Below are 18,549 nucleotides of genomic sequence, written 5' to 3'. Positions count from 1 at the left end.
TTCAAGGTCTTGCCTCTTTGGTTCGGAACCCCAAAATGCATACCTTATTAAGCCCCCAAAGATGTCTGCTCCCTGGCAATTCAGATCATCCAAAGCCACTGGCTTCCTTAAAGGACAGTCTGTGCTTGTCTGGTGGGGCAATGCCAGGAAGGGATGTCACCCTGGACTCTAACTTCATTTCCCCTTCACTGCAGAGCCAGTTCCTCTAACCCCATCTGGCTTATCTTTCCTCAAGGCACTGACTGTCCTTGGCGGTTAGCTGGCATTGTCTTCAAGCCTAAGAAAGGAGAATGATTAGTTAATGGTGTTAAGTGAAGGGAAGGGGGTGGGGGCAGGGAGGCAGAGCTGTATGCCCAGCTCTGGGCTTGCCAAGGCAAATAGCATCCTTCAGCCATTCCCACTGCTGCCCCTGCAAACAAACTCATCCATTCCACTCCAGGAACCAGGCCAGTCCATATATTCACTCCAGGAGATGGGGAACCATGGTCCTCTTCTTCCTCTATCCCTCCTGGCCCCTGGCCCCTGGCCCCAGGCCCCCGGCCCCCCGGCCCAGCACTTGGCGTGGCCCCTGTCTGGAGACTAATGGAGAAGGAGGAGGGGGTCATCAGGGTTCTGAAAGACAAGGCTGATGTGGTTTGCTGGCCATCTCTGTGTCATCAGAGCACCATCCCAGAGCATTATCTCAAGTCAATGGCCCATCTCTGGCATTTGCTGCCTCACCCTGCTCCTCCCCCAACCAGCAGAGATCCTGCCTGGCCAGGTAACAGACCTCCACCTCAAATCCAGGCCCTCATTTGACTCTCCCTTGTTGAAGGAGTCCCAGGAGCCAGAGTAAGAGCACTCTCTGAGGCAAGAGCCCATTCTACTCCCCAGGGAGCCTGCGGATTGGCAGATAGAGCCCTGCTACAGGGGGTCCTTACAACTGCCCCCCCCAACAGCAACAGGTTTTCAGGGGTCTAAGTGAGACCTTGTACCCATTAAACTCTTTCTTTCCCTCTTTCCATTAAGGTGAGGGAAAACTGAGTCCCAGACTAGGCACTTAATGAGCAAAGAAGGCAGAAACACAATTCTCAAGGCCTTGGCTTGGACAAGTGTGAAAACCCTGGGCCTGTGAATTCAGCTCCCTCCCTTCTTCCTCCAGTCCAGGACGGACCTGCAGTGGCTTGGGTTTGAAAGAACAGCCCAAAGGCACCATCTCCACTCCCCAGTACAGGTACCTCTATGTCTATGCGGGATCCAGCCCAGGGTTCTTCCCTCAAAGATGCCAGAACTGCGAGGCGTGGGGGCAGTGCCAGGCCGGCGGCAGCCGCAATACTGCAATCAGCTTTTTTTTTTCTATGGCAGGCAGGGAGGGTTCCGGCGGGGTGGAGGAAAGAGGACACTGAATGCAATGACTCTGTTAGCTGAGCCTCCGCCAGGAGGTCCCTCAGAACTGTACTTGCTGGTAGGGGCTGAGCCGGGGGCGAGGAGGGAGGCGGTGAGCGCCGTTGGTCCTGACCGCAGAGACTCTAGCCATTCCGGCCAGCTTCTCTTTGATATTGCCTCGGCTAGTCAGTCCGGCCTGAGACACCTGTCCCTGCCCCCTCACCCTTCCCCAGGTCGGGGTTGGGAGGCCGACTCTTACCTCCCTCAGTGCGGCGCCTTGGGAGGGGCTGGGGGCTGCGGGGAGGGGCTGGGCGGACCCGCAGGGCCCTCTCCCCCCTCCCCCTCCCCTACCCCCACCCCTCCCCCTCCCCTACCCCCACCCCTCCCCCTCCCCTACCCCCACCCCTCCCCCTCCCCTCCCCCCCACCCCTCCCCCTCCCCTCCCCCCACCCCTCCCCCTCCCCTCCCCCCACCCCTCCCCCTCCCCTCCCCCCACCCCTCCCCCTCCCCTCCCCCCACCCCTCCCCCTCCCCTCCCCCCACCCCTCCCCCTCCCCTCCCCCCACCCCTCCCCCTCCCCTCCCCCCACCCCTCCCCCTCCCCTCCCCCCACCCCTCCCCCTGACGTCAGCCCTGGCAGTCGCGAGCTCTCTCACTTGGCGCTGGCCCTCCACCGGGAAGCATGGGGCTGTCCAGGCTCCTCTGCGCCTTCCTGATGGCCGCTTGCTGCTGCTGTGGCCGCGCCGCGGGTGAGTGAGGTCGCTGGGGGACCCGTACCCGGAATAGCCGTAGCTGGCCTTGCGGACGGCGGGAGCTTTGCGTTCCCGGCACGCGCCCCTCCTTTCCAGGTCCCCGGCACCGGGCACCTTGCGCGCACACCACTCTTTTTTCAGTCAGTTTGCAGTCTGTATTCGAGTATCCCGGGAGCAAGAGTGGGGATGCAGGAGGAGGCTGCGGCACGGGAAGGGGTGGAGCCGAGACTATTGGGGTGTCCAGAGAGGTTTTCCTCAGGTCCTTCTGTGGGGGCCCGCAGTTGGAGCCGTGGCAGGGATGCGCAGCTAGAGAACATCATCCACAAATCTTGAATTCCGCGCCCGCCTGTTGCTGGAAAAGACAGCTTTCTTAGCTGGAGAGTGTGTGCCAACCCCACCCTCTCCCGCTTCGAGTCTGGCTGGAGATGAAGAAGAGGGGATGGACGGCGCGCAAGTTGGGCGTTAGCAGGGGCTGGGGAGAGGTGTGGGTCGCCTCATACTTACCCCGGTGACTGTATCACAGCTAGCAGAGACGAGGGATTGAGGCTTCCTAGAGTGGAAGCGTCCCCAACTGTTAACCTCCAGGAATGAGACCACATTCAGGTGGGAAGAGCACCCCTGTACGAACTTGCTAGGAGCCGGGCGCTCCCGGGTCCACGCTGCCCTTGTATGGCCTGCAGCGGTGCTGCATGTTTCTTTTGGCTCCTTCTCCCAAATCGCAGCCGCTGTCCGGCTGTGGACGGGGAGAGCTAGGCAATTCCCAGCTCCCTGGCCGTATGCCCAGTGCCGACAGCGTCCCTGGGATAACCTGGTCTGCTGCCCCCCAACCTGACTGTATTTCTGGGGAAAGGGCTAAATCAGTCTCCACAGCAGCCGCAGGTCCAGCCTCACCCTGCCCTGCTCTTCTACATCTGGGGAAATGGAATCAGGGATCTGAGCCCTCTGCTGAGGGCTGAAAGACCATTCCATTGTCTTCCTTCTCTGGGAGCCAGACCAGAACAACAACCCAGAGTCCAGTCAGATAGTATCCCAGAGTCCAGGCAGATGGAATTGAGTGACATCACCTCCAGACAGAGCAGGCAGCATGCAGGCACCACTGACTGACTAGTCACTCTTGCCCGCTTCCTGGCCCTTGTCTTGACCCCTGGGAGAGACTCTGAGCCCTCCACACTCACAAGACTCCCAGGATGGGGTCCTCTGAGTGTGTGGGATGTTCACAGAGGTGCTGCTTCCTAATCGTGAAAGGGGAGCTTCAGGTGAGGATTGGACCAGTGGGTCTTATGGGAGATTTGGGGAGGGGTTTTTGTGGGGGGGGGAGGGCAAAGGGTAGAGTAGTGACGTCTTCCCCTGGGTGTGGTGACACAAAGGGGCCTGTGTGCCCCAGCTTGGCACATGCTTTACATTCCCACACTCTGAGCTCACTCATAGAGGAGGGGGACTGGAAGGAGAAGGGCATTCCTCTTGGCCCAGAGCATGGGTTGCCCTCTCTGCCAGCCTCATCATAGAGGTGCCTGGCACTCAGAGTCTCTGCTCCAATGACCAAAGACTACCATCCCAACTCCCTTGAACTGGGAGAAGGCTGGCCTAAGGCAAGGAATAGAGAGTGGCTGAGGGTTAGGAAAGGACAGGGCTCTCTTCAGCTACTGGAAGAGGCAGGAAGAACAACTGCAGTGAGCAGTGTGAAGGGAGGGCCTGGAGAGCAGCTGGAGTTGACACTGCCGGGGTGCTCCTCCTCTTACCCCCAGGTGTGCCTGGAGTGGCAGAGCAGCCAGAGCCTGAGCTGGTGGAGGTGGAAGTGGGCAGCACAGCCCTACTCAAGTGTGGCCCCTCCCATTCCCAGGGCAACTTCAGCCATGTCATCGACTGGTTTTCTGTGAGTGCTGGGGCTCTAGAGAGGGCATCAGTAGGGGAGCTCTGTCCTTCATGTAGCCCAGGACGCCCCTCTCCTATTGCCTCTCCTTAGGTCCACAAGGAGAAGCCAACCCTCATCTTCCGTGTGCACCAGGGCCATGGTCAGAGCGAACCTGGGGAGTACCAGCACCGGCTCAGCCTCCAGGACAAAGGGACTACTCTGGCCCTGACACATGTCACCCCCCATGATGAGCGCATCTTCCTGTGCCAGGGCAAGCGCCCTCGGTCCCAGGAGCACCGCTTCCAGCTCCGTGTCTACAGTGAGTGCCCCCCTGTGCTTTGTGGGCAGTGTGCGTCGATGTAGTGCTAGTTCTATGCCTCTCCTCATTTCTCTCCCTTGTAGAAGCTCCAGAGGAGCCAAGCATCCAGGCCAATGCCTTTGGCATTTCTGTGAACAGTAGGGAGCCAGAGGAGGTGAGATATGCCAGGTGGTAAGGGGAGCTATGGTAGGGCTTGGTAGGGTCTCAGAGGCAACTCACTCTGTTCTTCATAGGTTGCTACCTGTGTGGGGAGAAACGGCTACCCCATTCCTCAAGTCATCTGGTACAAGAACGGCAGGCCTCTGAAGGAAGAGAAGAACCGTGAGTAGCCCACTTGGCCCTTAAAAGTCAAGCTTATGGTGCCACATAGGGACCACCTTACATTTTATTTTACTTTTTTTTAAAGTACACAAGTGATACTTGAAAATATTTACATAAGAATTTAAACTGTACAGAAAATCTAGAAGGAAGATTTCCTTCCTGCCCCAGACCCAGCACCCTTGCCCCAGAATTAATCTCTGCTATTGGTTAGTATGTGTTATTTCAAGCCTGTTTCTATATACTTACTCACATAGGCAAATAAATCTAGGAATATATAGGCTTTTGTTTTTTATTACATAAATCAGTGTTTCTCATCCAGGGGTGATTCTGCTCCCCCTCTGGGAAATTTGGTTATGTCTGGAGACATTTTTGGTTGTTATAACTGGGGTAAGGAGAGGGGCTGCTGGCATCTACAGGGTAGAGGTCAGGGATGCTGCTAAACATTCTACAGTGCCCAGGACAATCCCTATAGCAAAGAATTATCTGGCCCCAAACTTCAGTAGTGCTGAGGTTGAGAAACCCTGATCTAAACGGTATTGTATAGTATACACCGTTACATAGTTTTTTCTTTCTACAATAAGTCTTAGAAATCTTTACAGGCCAGTCTATTTAGATCTACCTAATTGTTTACCCTGGCTACCCAGGATTCTATTCATGTCCATGTTAGTAGACATCTACAGTGTTTCTCATTTCTTTTTCATCACTGCAGCATTATTTTCACACATCCTTGTGTGTGTGCCCATGTGTGTTTGTCTGGGGTGGATATCAAGCAGTGAAACTTCTGGGTTGGGAAGTTGCAGCTTGCCATTTGTACCTGGCCCTCCGCAGGTGATAGGGGTCCCTTTATGTCTCCCCTGCTAACCCCAGGGAGACCATGGAGGCAGGGCTGAGGCCAAGCCCTTTCCCCCTTCCTCCCTGCCCAGGGGTCCACATTCAGTCATCCCAGATTGTGGAGTCGAGTGGTCTGTATACTGTGCAGAGTGTTCTGAAGGCACAGCTGCTTAAGGAGGACAAAGATGCCCAGTTTTACTGTGAGCTTAACTACCGGCTGCCCAGTGGGAACCACATGAAGGAATCGGGGGAAGTCTCTGTCCCTGTTTTCTGTGAGTGTTCACTGTTGAATTGGGGCTAGGCTTGGGGGTGATGCCTGCTAGCCTCTCCGTACCCAAGCATGGGCAGCGTGGGCTGAGAGTTACCCCTTTACCGTGCAGACCCGGCAGAGAAAGTGTGGTTGGAAGTGGAGCCTATGGGAATGCTGAAGGAAGGGGACCGTGTGGAAATCAGGTGTTTGGCTGATGGCAACCCCCCACCCCACTTCAGCATCAGCAAGCAGGTGCAGAGGGCTTCATGCGGGTGCAGACAAGGATATAGAAGGGATGGAGGTGCACTCTGCTCACCCTTGCATCCTCTCCCAGAACCTCAGCACCAGGGAGGTGATGGAGGAGACTGCCGATGACAACGGAATCCTAGTCTTGAAGTCTGCCCACAAGGAGCACAGCGGGCTCTATGAATGTCAGGGCCTGGATTTGGAAACCATGGCATTACTGTCAAGTGACCAACAGGAGCTCCTGGTGAACTGTGAGAGGCTGAGGGCCCAGTACAGGGGGACCAGGCTGCGGCAAGAGGGAATCTGCCCACCCTGCCCCCCACACACTGACACTGTTGCTGTCCTCAGATGTGTCCGATGTGTGGGTGAGTCCCGCAGCCCCTGAAAGCCAAGAAGGCAGCAACCTCACCCTGACTTGTGGGGCGGAAAGTAACCAGGCCCTTGAATTCCAGTGGCTGAGAGAAAAGGTACCCAGGTAGCCCTGGAGCTGTGGAGTGGGTGGAGGTGGATGGAGGAGGGAGTGGTCTCTGACATGTCTCTCACCCCAGACAGGCAAGGTGCTGGGAAAGGGGCCTGTGCTTCAATTACACAACCTGAACCGGGAGGCAGGGGGAGGCTACCGCTGCGTGGCGTCTGTGCCCAGCGTGCCCGGCCTGAACTCTACACAGCTGGTCAACGTGGCCATCTTGGGTGAGGCCCTCTGGGCACAGATCAGGTGGCCCTTGGAGCCACCCAAAGTTGGGTGTTTCAAGTTTTTTGAGGACATAAAACCACTCACTACCCTGGAGTGCTCTATGGGGAGGGGGAAATAAGCTAGCAGAGTTTGCTGCCTCTCCAGGGCCCCCGTGGGTGGCATTAAAGGAGAGGAAGATGCAGGTGCAGGAGAACACAATGTTGAATCTGTCTTGTGAAGCCTCAGGACTTCCTCGGCCTAGCATCTCCTGGAATGTTGGCGGCATGGTGAGCAGGCACATCTCATCTGCCCGTGCTCTCACTGATCCCTGCCCGGGCTTTGTTGCCGTGGCTGGACATCCTCCCCGCCCCTTGAGCTGCTCCTTCCTTGTAGGCAAATGAACAAGACCAAGATTCACAGAGTGTCCTGAGCATCCTGAGTGTCCTTGTGACTCCAGAGTTGTTGGAGACGGGTGCTGAATGCGTGGCTTCCAACTCCCTGGGCAAAAACAGCACCATCATTTTCTTGGAGCTGGGTATGGGCCTTGGCCTGCAGAGCATGTCAGGGGCATGCTGAGGCAAGGGCACCAGCTTAGGCTTTTCCAACACCCTGTCCCAATCCATTTAACTGCTCTCCCACCAGATTCCAACAGAACCACTGGTCTCATCACCTCCACTGTCAGTCCTTATGCCAAAGCCAACAGCACCTCCACAGGTAAGCTAGGCCTGGTCCAAGAACAGGGCTGTACTGGGGCATCCTCACTGTGCCCTGAATGTCCCTGGGAAGCCCTGTCCAGAAAGGTAAGCACAGCCCCTCTCTCTCAGCCTTTGGTTGGGTGGAGCAGCGATGGAAATGCCACCGCCCGGGGCAGGAAGTGAATAGGAATGTCTTTGTGGGACAGAGAAAAAGCTGCCAGAGCCCAAAAGCAAGGGTGTGGTCATCGTGGCTGTGACTGTGTGCCTCCTGGTCCTGGCCATGCTGGGTGCTGTTCTCTATTTCTTCTACAAGAAGGGCAAGCTGCCTTGTGGGAGGTCAGGCAAACAAGAGATGTAAGCATGGTTCCTAGCCCCTTGCTCATTACCCCATCTTGTGTTACCCACCTTGCTGCTGCTTTGGGATGTTTCCCTGCTTGCCCCAGCACCCACTCACCCCTTTGGGGCAGGAGTGGAGCACTGGGTCTGAGTCTTCCCCGCTTTACTGCCCACTAGCAAGCTTCCATCAATCATACTTTCTCCCTTTCATTCAGTACCCATTTCCCTTCCCTGCATTGGCCCCAGAGCACCAAAGAGCCCATCACCCAGCCCAATGTCCTTCCCTTGCCTTAGTTGCCAACCTCTTGCCTCCCTTCCTCCTCCCAGAACACTGCCCCCATCTCGTAAGAGCGAATTTGTAGTTGAAGTTAAGTCAGATAAGCGCCCAGAAGAGATGGGCCTCCTTCAGGGCAGCAACGGTGACAAGAGGGCTCCGGGAGACCAGGTAGGAGGCAGCTCCTATGGTCATTGCCTGATGCAACTTCAGGGATTGGCAACAATAGGGGCTAATGGTTCTCATTTACCCCAACACTAACTTTCTATTCATTCTTCTCTGCTGGAAATTGGGAGCAGACCACATCTTGCCCTCCTTAACAGTATTTACAGATGGTAGGGCCAGGCACGTGGCTGAGAGATCCTGGACAGGGTAGCTCCCAGGACTGAGAGCAAAGACCCTTACCACCACCATAACCATTTCCTGAACAGTACTTGTGGCTCAGGTCATGAGGTGTGACTTAGGGGCCTAGGTTCCTTCCTGGCCCTGCCATACCCACCCCTGCTTCTTTCCTCCAGACTGCTCTATCTAGTCCATCAGCTTTTGCTCCCTCCTCCCTCCTCTCTCCTTAGTGCTCACACCCTGAACTGTGGTCACTATCTCCACATTCCTCTCTTACTTCTTTTTCCCCATTTTTAGGGAGAGAAATACATCGATATGAGGCACTAGTCACTGAATCATACTGAACTATTCTTTTTGCCTGGACATGTCCTGCTCCCTGCTCACTCATCCCCAGCACTCAGGATGGTCACCAATGCCTCTAAAGTGGACAACAGAGAAGACTCCTACTCCAGCTTACTTGCAGACCACATTTCAGAGAGCCAGAGGGCTAGGACCAGAGCCATACTGAGAAGGACCTCAGATGGCCCCAGAGGCCCCCTCCTCAGGGGCCACACTCTGCCACTGTCTCAATTTGTTGAGTGACGCTTATCGCAAGAAGGGGGCTGGATATTCCAGGAGTGGGTAGGAGAGTTTCTTGCAGAACATGTTTTCTCTTTACACATACTATGGATGTAAATACCCTTCTTCTATCAACAGCTATTGAAGTAGGTAGCCTATTTATCTTGAGGTGATTTCCTGCCCCAATGTTGGCTTCATAATTCAGCTGTATCACTGACACGAGGATGCGCTGAGAGCCCAAGTCCCCTCACCACCGGTGGAGTGTGTTGTGCACACCAGTTCTGGACAGTACCCCAGCAGGATCTAGAAGCAGTTGCCTGCCTGCCTCTCTGGAGTCCCTTTTGTGACATTCCTTTCTTTGGGCAGAAGCCAGGAACCTGTATCATTCCTTAAAAGACTTGCTGGCTACATTTCATTGTCCCTGCGGTGAGGAAACTGCACTCTTTTCCAGAGTTAAGCCCATTGAGCACAAGCCTCTATATTCATTTGGCTCTCATAATCATACAACTGAAAGATGAGAGTAGGGGACAGAGATGAGGTCCACATGGTTAAGGGGATTAAGGTTATAGTTATACTAGCACCAAACTTCTACAAACTGAGCTAATGGGCATAGACCACAAAAGGAGGGCCTTAATGGGAAGATGATACTTTAAGAAACGGGCTTGGCCAGAGCTTGGGGTATATATATGTATATGCGTGTGTTTGTGTGGTTTTGTTGTGTGTAAATTTGCAAATGGTTTCCTTTATATACACACACACAATAAAGCTTAATTGTCCCAGAAATCTTACACTGTTTTTCATTCATTATGGGGACCTCAGCAGCCTGGGGCCTCTGGAATTGGAATGGTACCAAAAGGAACACACACCCTTTGCAGTTGGCAGCAGAGCAAATGGCTTAAGCTCTAGCACAGAGCACAACCTCGCCACTCAGCAGCAGAGCTGCCCTGGTCCAGGCAGCTGACAGGGCCTGGCAGGCTGTTGACAAGGACCTGTTGCTCTTTCTCTACACTTTGCTGTCACTGAGACTTGTCCTCGAGGTAGCAGTACAGACTTGCTGTGGTAAGTGGATCCAAAGCTGCCTGATGTCCCACTCCTCCACCCCCATAAAAGAGCAAGAACTCAAGTCAGCTACAACAAAAGAAACTTTATTTAAAAATACTTTTACAGACATGGGTGCTTGAAAAAGCTCTTTAGTTAGCTGTGTATATAAATGAATTAATAAATAACATTAGTATAACAGACCTCTAAACATTAATACATTGGCAAAACAAAGTAGACTTAAAATGAAAATGAATCTTAAAGCTCTGCTATTCTCTGTAAGAATATTTACCTTCTGTTTTTTTTATTCTTTACATGTGAGAATGATTAAATACTAATAACAAAGTTTTTATATTAATGACACATTTTTTAAATAGCCAACAAAAATCTCATCTAAGTTTTCATGTTGTTTAACACTGATATACAAATTGAGACTCTTTTATTCTGGAGAAAGCATCAAGCTCCCTCCAGCCCCAGTATGTTAAATCCCCAAAAAAAGACTTTAAAAAGAATTGTTTCTATCCCAAAATTCTTTATTAGTTACAGGCAGGGAAGAACTGAGAAAAGGGAAAGAATTAAGTAAAATGCTATTATATAGAAAACATTTTTTTTTTCCTCCCCCACTTCCTGAGACCTAGTGGCCACAATAATGGTGACGGGCTTCTGGTATGTAGTTCTCTCTGCCTTTCCCAGGGGAAACTAGACCCCACAGAGGACAATAGCTGCTTAATGCTTTCAGTTTGAAGGTCTTCAAATGAAAGGGAGAGGCAGGAGGTCTAGGCCAGTTCAGGAGCCACCAAAAAGAAAAGACAGAAACAGAAACAATCTCCCCTTTTGGAGTCCATCTGACACTTCCATGCAGCTGGGTCATTAATAGGATCAGGAGGCTGGGACACTTGAAATGGTCCAGAGTAGACCTGGAAATCATGGAACATTGTGTGTCTTCTTGCTGGATGGAGACAGCATTTGACCTGATTAACTAAGACTCTAATGGGAAGCAACCAAATGATTCCAGAGTACAATGCTTATCTCTTCCAACTAAGCATCTGGGCAAGGAAAAGGGACCACTGGCACAATGCACCTGTGTGTCATCTCCAGCCACATGGAGTACTTCCTTTTCCCTAGACCATAGGGATACACTCAAGGTAGAGGAGAGCTAAGACTCTGCTATTTCCATATTAAGCTCTAAAATGCTGCCTTTCCTTACAAAGGCACAATATGTTTGGCTTTTTTTTTTTCAGTGTGCTAAAAATTATTTTTGTTTTGAATAAGGGTTAAATATATACTCATATAAGGTTAAAAATTCTGAGTCACCACAGCCAGAAAGCAGATGTAAGAGGTACTTGATAGCTGCCATGGCCCAACCACATGTTTCAGCAGGTCAAGGCCAAGACACTACAACAATGCTGAGAAGGGTGGATCGAGGCATCTACTTCATGGACATTGCTCCCGCAAGCTTACTCACTGAGACAGCAAAAGAGGCCAAGGAAGAGAAAACACGTGCTCTACAGACTCGTAAGTAGCTCTCTGCCTCTTCAGTTTCCAGATAGCCACGAGGATGGCAACCCGCACCCATCATAACCGGGTCAGAGGTGAGGAGGAAGGACAGAACTGACCACAGTACAGCCCACTGTGGGCCTGAGCAGCTGCACAGAGCATGTGTTGAGCAAGCCTCCTCTGGCCTCCCAGTCTAGTTCATGGGTAGAACTTGTGAGAGGCAATGTGGAGGGTGCCTCCCACATTAATTTTTGGGATTGAGTCAAGAATATGGGGCTGGGCAATTAGAATTCTGGCTTGTTGAGCTGCCAAATCAGCAGATTTGAGGTTAGCCTTCAGCCTTTGCTCTGCACAAACAGGAGTGGTAAGCCACAGTTTTCTCAGGCGCTACATAAGAAGAGGGTCAGCACCTGCCATCTGACTATGAGTGAACCTCCATGCAGCACCTGTGTACCCCTATTTCCCCACCTCTTACTCTTTGTGTTTTCCAGAACCAAGAAACATGGTACTCCTCTCTGAAATCAACCCAGGTTTCCTAGGACACTGAAGGCAGAGCCTACACTAGAATATCAAAGGTAAAGTCTGATAACCCGCCCTATACCATGTGCCTCAATATGTATCTTTGGATTATTAGATTGCTTCTATGTATACCTAACAATCCAATAATTTTGTTCTAGTAATTTTTTAATATAAGTTCTAACTATGTAATGTCTTAATAACAGAGGACTACAGGATGAGGTTAGTAAGATCAAAAGATTCAGGCAAGCAGAAGCAGTTTCAAAAATAAAAATAAAGGTTTTAATACAGGACTACAAAGAAAGCAATTGGACAGGGAAGGTGAAAATATCCTGTCTAAAGAGCTCTCAGTAAAACAAACAAAAACACTCCATTCTAAACTGGAATCTGTATGTAATTTATATCCTGACAACTCTGCCAACAATTACATATTCTTACTGGCTGCAGCACAGCAGTTTCTGAGGTACCTAGGGAGGCTGCCTAAGAATATTACTGAGCAGCTCCCCTCATCTAGCAAATGGAAGGGCAAGGAGGAGGGTATAGAGGGACACAGGCCATGGAATGAATCCCTTTTCAGTGCTGAAACCCGAAGAGAGCCCAGAAGTCCATGGGTGACTACAGTGGGATTTGGGATGACCTGCTCTCTAAATGATAAGAAAGAAGGCTTAAAAAACCTGAGATAGAAGGAGGGCTAAGAAATGTCACCCTAAGAACATACTAGCTCCAAAACAGGAAAAACTGGTCCTAAAGAGAGGGATAAGAAATCATGGACACAAAGACTCATAAAAAAAAGAAAAATAGGAAATAAAGAGAACAACCTGAATTAAATGTAAGAATTTCCTTGACGTTCCAGACACAGTGCCACAGCTGTCTTCTTGCTCTCAAAAAAGTAGTATGATAGCAGTTTACTGCTAAAGTATTTTTAGGGTGTCTCTCCCATCTATACCTCCTTTCTCTGAGAACCCCCTCTTGCCCCCTGAAGGAACATGCTGCTGTTGCCCTGTGTGGGAAGGCTGACAGGTTGGGGGTAGATACCCAATCAATGTGCTAGGGTGGTCATATTCTTTCTTGAGAATATGAACCAAGAGGAACTGGAATCTGGTTCATGGTGATCTCTAGAGTTGTGGACTTGAGGATTAGGGTGTCTACTTTGGGCCTATGCATGCCAGTAAACACAAGGACAAGCAAAAGAACTAGGTGCAGAGTGTTCCAGTTCCATGCGAGAGTCAAGTGTATTTCTTGTCCTGGGTTCTGTGAAATACTCTGCAATCATAAATGACTTCCTCCTTTCTTTAGTTTCAGTACTTGCTTCTTGCATCTGAAGGATTCTCAGACAGGATAGTCAAAGATACAACCTTGACCTTCTTCCACTATGCACTGTCCTCCATGTATTAAATGGCTAGATGCAGTCCTAAAGAAAGACTGCTAATGTAGACTGAGATCAAAGTAGTGACAGTAATGCTTTATGTTGAATTAAAATGCTGTAGACTGAATTTCTAAAGACTGAAAGTCTGGGAGAGAATGATGATGTATTGATTTTAATACTAAGTAGGATGCCTAAGGTCTCTAAGTTCCCTACCTTAAGAGACAAAAGCTGACATTTAAAAAAAAATCCTCACTCGATGGTATGTTTGATTTTAGAGCGAGAAGAAGGGAGAGAAGGGAGAGAGGGGAGAGAGGGGAGAGAGAGAAGAAAGAGAGACAGATGTAAACAACATTGATGGGTTGTATCCCAAACATGCCCTAACCGGGGATCGAACCTGCAATCTAGGTATGTGCCCTGACTGGGAGTTGAACCTGCAACCTTTCAGTGTACAGGATGACACTCCAACTAACTAAGCTACCCAGCCAGGGCAAGGCTGACATTTTTGAGAACTGACTGAGTTCAGTGTATTTTACTGCCTGACTCTAGGGAGACCAAACAACTGGTTGAAGATCAGGACCAGCGACAAGTGCCCATCCATCTCCCATACCTTCAGCCACTCTTAAGACTAGGATTAGTTGCAAAGCTTGGTGAAGGATTGGAAAACAAGTTCCAAATAAAATGGGAGACGGTGACAGGTCACAGAAGGCCGATAGGGAAACTTCCCAAGAAGGAAGATCAGGGAGGGACACAAGTGGCCCAGTACAAAAGATGAAGGGAGGCACTAGATTAGAAAGGGAACCGTGGGTAGATGCTTTGCTTAAACACTTAATTGCTTTATTGCACAACTCTCAGTCAACATACTCCTCAAACCACCACACAGATTCTTTAGCCAGGACAGCTCTGAAAGGAAATGTAAGAGCCATGAATGAAAACTATACAATCTTACTGGGAAGGGCTACTTTAGGGCCAAATCTAAGTGCTGGGCAGCCAAGTACAATCCCCCAACATCAGTAAATCACCACATGGTGGTAGGAGAGAACACAGAGCTAACACTTCCGGCAAATGGTAAAGCACTCATAAACTTTTGCTGAATGAACGAAGAAACTGATAAACAGCCAGGTTAATGGTCAGAATACTGTTACTCCACGGAGAGAGTCAGGAAGAACACAGTAAGAAGAGGGACTTCCAAATAGTTGGCAAGAAGGTCTACAACCCTCTGACTTTCATGATGTGAGGTAGGAGAAGATTCTGCATTAACACCATTGCTATCACCCACAGGAAGGTGTAGATCCTTAGTACGCATGTGAATGTTGCCAAGAGAGTAAACCTTAAAAGTTCTCATCACAAAGAAAAAAATATTTTGTAACTTTGTATGGTGATGGATGCTTACTAAACTTAGAAACTTAATGTGGTGATCATTTTGCAGTGTATACAGATAGTGATTCATTATATTATATACCTGAAACTAATATGTCAATTATACTTCAATAAAAAAGAAAAAAGGTCTAGATCTTGTTAATAGTGCCTTAAAGGGAACATACAGCTGGGTTCCTACTTTGCAAGCCATTTACAAAAATTCATTTGTATGTTCACTGTTTGGACCATAAGACATATTACTTTTCTGTATAAGAAATAAATACTTCAAGTATGAAGAATAGCAATACCCCCCTGACTGAAGGGTTTTTTTAAATCCACAAAACAGCAAAATGTTACACCCTGGACCCTGGTACTAAAAGTCTATAAAAGAAGAGAGCAATCAGAAGAATGGCAGAACATTTAGAGTGGGGCTGAGGAAAGAGAGGGCTGTGGGAGGGAATGACCATCCACTATTTGCATAAAGAATAATAGCTAAATGAAAGATGTTAAGTTGCTTAATCTATTATGTACCTAAGGGAGGTGTAACACAGAGCCCACAGATTTTTCTCCACTTTGAGAGCTCTCCACGTTAGTGGGAGATGGGCGGGCAGATCACTGCAAGTCCTGCAGAGCAGCTGCCCAGTTCACGTGGGAGGCTGTGTAAGGCAGCCCTGGACAGCAGAGGACTGGGGTGAACAGAATATCCTAATGCACTTAAGAAAAAGGAAAACATCAAAGTGGTTTCACCTTATATACCTGATAGTTAACAGAGAAGGAATAATCTGTGATGGGAGGGAAAAAGGGATGAGTTTGTCAAAATGACAAAACTCAAAGTAAAGTCTGCTTGTGAAAGAGCAATGTTAATTTAGTCCAGAGCAGAGCCAAAGAATTACAAATTGCCATTAAAAATGGAGTCTGAGGAACAAGTTACTAGGGCCTTAGTCAAAAGAAAATTTAAGAAATTAAAGTTTTAGGACTGTCCTCAAAACAAGAGCCATATGAAAATTTTCTGAGGCTTGCCTGGCAATCTCAGGCATGGACCTAGATGTACCCTCAAAGCGCCCAAAGAGAAAAACCCCCACAGAATGACCTAAAACCCTGAATGCCTACAGATACATAACTGACAAGATAATACTCCAATCAACGGCATATTGTTTAACACAAGGATCTGGCACCCCAGTTCAGGAAGGACCCAAAAAGCCACACAAGTACTCCACTGGGAAAAGAAAGGATGAACTTGCCCTTAGACTATATAAGCAAGGACATAATCTCCAAAGAAGATTTTGGATGCACTTTCAAAAGGGCAAAAGATACACAGAATCAGGGCTTTGGTCTCTTGATATATCTTCAGATCCTGGGCAATATCTACAGACAAGGAAATCCCTGTACGGTTAGGTATGGAACCTGCTGCCATTTTTTTAGTTCTATGTCTAGGCCTTCAATATCTTGGCAAAACACAAAACTGAATGTTACCACAAATGAAACACTAGACTGGCTTTTAGAAGAAGCCAAGTTACTGTTTCCTATACACTGCCACTCTCTTCTGCCCTCCACTCCAGGTCAGGACCTCCTACACCCGACAGTGGGCTCTGTCATTCACCACCACGCAGAGGAGACACAGGCAACCATGGCAAGTCAACAAGTCCTGTACTGGCTACCATGAGAATGCAAATGGCTCTGAGATGAAGAGGATAAAACAAAAAGCCAAAAGCCAAGAGAAGAGTTAAAAAGTTTTAGTAATAAAGATGATAAAATGAGAAAGAAATCTAAGGAGAGTCATTTCTGTGGATGTAAAGACAAAAGCATGATTTAGAGTCTGAGGAGAGTAGATTAATAGAAAGCAGGCCTGCTTCTGATAAGGAAGAAGGTTCCACCATGCTGGGGAGGCCAGTAAAAGACTCTGGGCAGGGAATGACCTGAACTCGAGGGGTCATTTGGTAGTATTTACAAACACTAATGGTGCCCCACACTGGATTCTGAATCTGCTTTAAGGAACCTGCAAATACACAAACTGCCTCGCTGTTCACATATTGTCCTTGACTATAGTAAAGTCATTTATTACACTAAATGATGTCTAATTACTGTGGGGAATGCAGTCATTAAAGTATATATAGGACCTAAGGTGAAGAGGAAAGGGGAAGGAGGTGCTACATTCCCAAAGCCATAGATAGGCACAAGTGAAAACCAAGTTGTTGGGTAGTAAAGCGCTGAGCTACCATGGATGGTACCCCCATTCCTAAAGGGCAAAGAAAAAAAATCACTACAGAAAATATAACTTGGCACATGTTCACTGGGAGACACCCATATGAACTGGAATTAATTCATTGTGAATAAAAAGGGAACAGATAAACCCTTATTGTCTTTTTAATGGATAACAAGGTAGAGAGCACGTGATTCAAGCTTCCTGGCATTGAGGCCAGAAAACCATGCTAGAAACCAATGTTCTTCCCTTCCCACTGAGTAGAAACACTCATGACCTACATCAGACACAAGCATACCTAGTACCAAGGCAACTGACTCCCACAGACTATTTTCTGGAGAGAGCATGGAATGTATTTGAAGGCCTCTATCTCAAATCACTCATTATAGTTAGGATAATTAAACATCTTATTTTAACAGATTCAATGTTCCTATAGAAAAAGTGCTTTGGAGTGGCTAGTGCTAGCTGCTAGTATCAAACATGACTGGAATGATACAGCAATAGGACCTTTCTTCCCCTTTCAAGCAAACCAACACCATCACACACAGTAAAGAAACCCTATACATCGCTTGGCTCAGTAAGGCTGGTCATAGCAAGCTAACTGCCAGTGTGAAACACCAAGGAGGAGGAGGAAAGAAGAAACAGGGAAAGGGTAGAGGGGCGGTATTCTAAAACTACAAAACTTTGTGTGCATATGATAATCCAAGCCACAGGGGAGTGTTGAAGTTGTAATACACACTGGGGTTGGGTATAATACCACAGTATATGGAAGTTTTAATAAGATTTCTTCCTAAACTTCTTGTGCTAATTTTCCCTGCCTGGGATTAACACAGACAGCAGGTTAATTTTATAATCACAGGACACACACGACCACTGACAAACATATATACACAACCACATTCTTAAGCCCAGGAAAGTCTCAAGTCCTCAATCGGGATTTATAGCACAATACTCCTCTTACTGTTTTCTGTACTGTTCCCCAGGTAGGCTACCATGAAAACAAAAACCCAAAAAAACCCCAAACCCCAAAACAAAAAAACCACTCTCTCTCTAACTGGGGACAAAAGGACACCTTCAAATGTACTTCCAAAACAAATAAAACAATAAAACACACTAGCTATTCCATTTTCATTCCACTGTTTTGCAATCTTAGAACCACAGATGTGATATCCCACAGACAGGGCTAAACTTCATTGTGAAGTCTCCAAAGGAACCTCTCTGCCCTTTAGGTACTACTTGAGTAAGAGCTCCCAGGTCATTGGTCCTCTAAAGCTGCAGCAGGAAGATGATGTGCTAGGTGACTACATGGGCAGGAGAAGAAATAGAAACAAATTCCCGGAGGATATTTTTGGCCATTTCAATGTTGTTGTGAGCAATGACCAAAGCTTTCTGAATGTCCTGGTAGGAGTATCCCTGACTCATCAGGTTCTCAATCTCACTGGAGAGCTGTGGTGAGGTGGTGGCAGCAGAATCAGCAGTGCCACTTTGCTGAGAGCTGCTGGCTTTTCGTTCAGAGTTGATTCTCCGAGGAAATGGCTTGGGAGGCCTCTCAGGGACTTGGGAACCCTCAGTGAAGTCTACAAGAAATAGGAAAGAAAATATTTGCAAATGTGGAGGGAAATCCTCATTTGATGGCAGCAATAACAACAATATGCTAATATGAAAACATTACTGACACACTGTCAATTGGGATCATATATTCTTCAGTCAGAAGGCTGGGTGCCCTGGCCGGGAGCTCAGTTGGTTAGAGCATCATCCTGACAA

At 48.7% G+C, this 18,549-nt stretch overlaps 2 protein-coding genes across 13 annotated transcripts in view; one reads left to right on the top strand and one right to left on the bottom strand.

Annotated features, from left to right (window-relative positions):
- Positions 1–1,995: 1,995 nt before the first annotated feature.
- MCAM (melanoma cell adhesion molecule) lies at positions 1,996–16,276 on the top strand. Of its 7 annotated transcripts, none has more exons than XM_045204082.2 (16): positions 1,996–2,112; positions 3,861–3,988; positions 4,079–4,286; positions 4,370–4,440; positions 4,520–4,607; positions 5,531–5,710; positions 5,819–5,940; positions 6,023–6,185; positions 6,283–6,401; positions 6,483–6,624; positions 6,773–6,894; positions 7,001–7,142; positions 7,250–7,321; positions 11,231–11,365; positions 11,839–11,922; positions 16,145–16,276. In XM_045204082.2, the coding sequence occupies exons 1-15, from the start codon at positions 2,046–2,048 to the stop codon at positions 11,892–11,894; spliced, it is 1,815 nt and encodes a 604-aa protein (XP_045060017.1). In that variant the 5' UTR covers positions 1,996–2,045; the 3' UTR covers positions 11,895–11,922; positions 16,145–16,276. The 7 variants fall into 7 exon arrangements, with proteins under 7 accessions (XP_045060017.1, XP_024426759.1, XP_024426758.1 ...); XM_024570991.3 differs by lacking the exons at positions 11,231–11,365; positions 11,839–11,922; positions 16,145–16,276 and adding exons at positions 7,509–7,638; positions 7,966–8,083; positions 8,552–9,595; XM_024570990.3 differs by lacking the exons at positions 11,231–11,365; positions 11,839–11,922; positions 16,145–16,276 and adding exons at positions 7,509–7,656; positions 7,966–8,083; positions 8,552–9,595.
- Positions 16,277–16,301: 25 nt separating this feature from the next.
- Positions 16,302–18,549, bottom strand: part of CBL (Cbl proto-oncogene) — a 120,336-nt gene continuing 118,088 nt past the window's right edge. For all 6 annotated transcript variants that reach the window (XM_045204081.2, XM_053924888.1, XM_053924890.1 and 3 more), the window contains one exon: positions 16,302–18,362. In XM_045204081.2, the coding sequence (XP_045060016.2) occupies positions 18,079–18,362 (284 nt within the window). In that variant the 3' untranslated portion in view covers positions 16,302–18,078. The remainder of the gene's footprint in view (positions 18,363–18,549) is intronic.

The sequence above is a fragment of the Desmodus rotundus genome, chromosome 5 (genome assembly GCF_022682495.2).
Source record: "Desmodus rotundus isolate HL8 chromosome 5, HLdesRot8A.1, whole genome shotgun sequence".
Lineage (NCBI taxonomy): Eukaryota > Metazoa > Chordata > Mammalia > Chiroptera > Phyllostomidae > Desmodus > Desmodus rotundus.
This window is presented reverse-complemented; position numbering and strand designations above follow the sequence as displayed.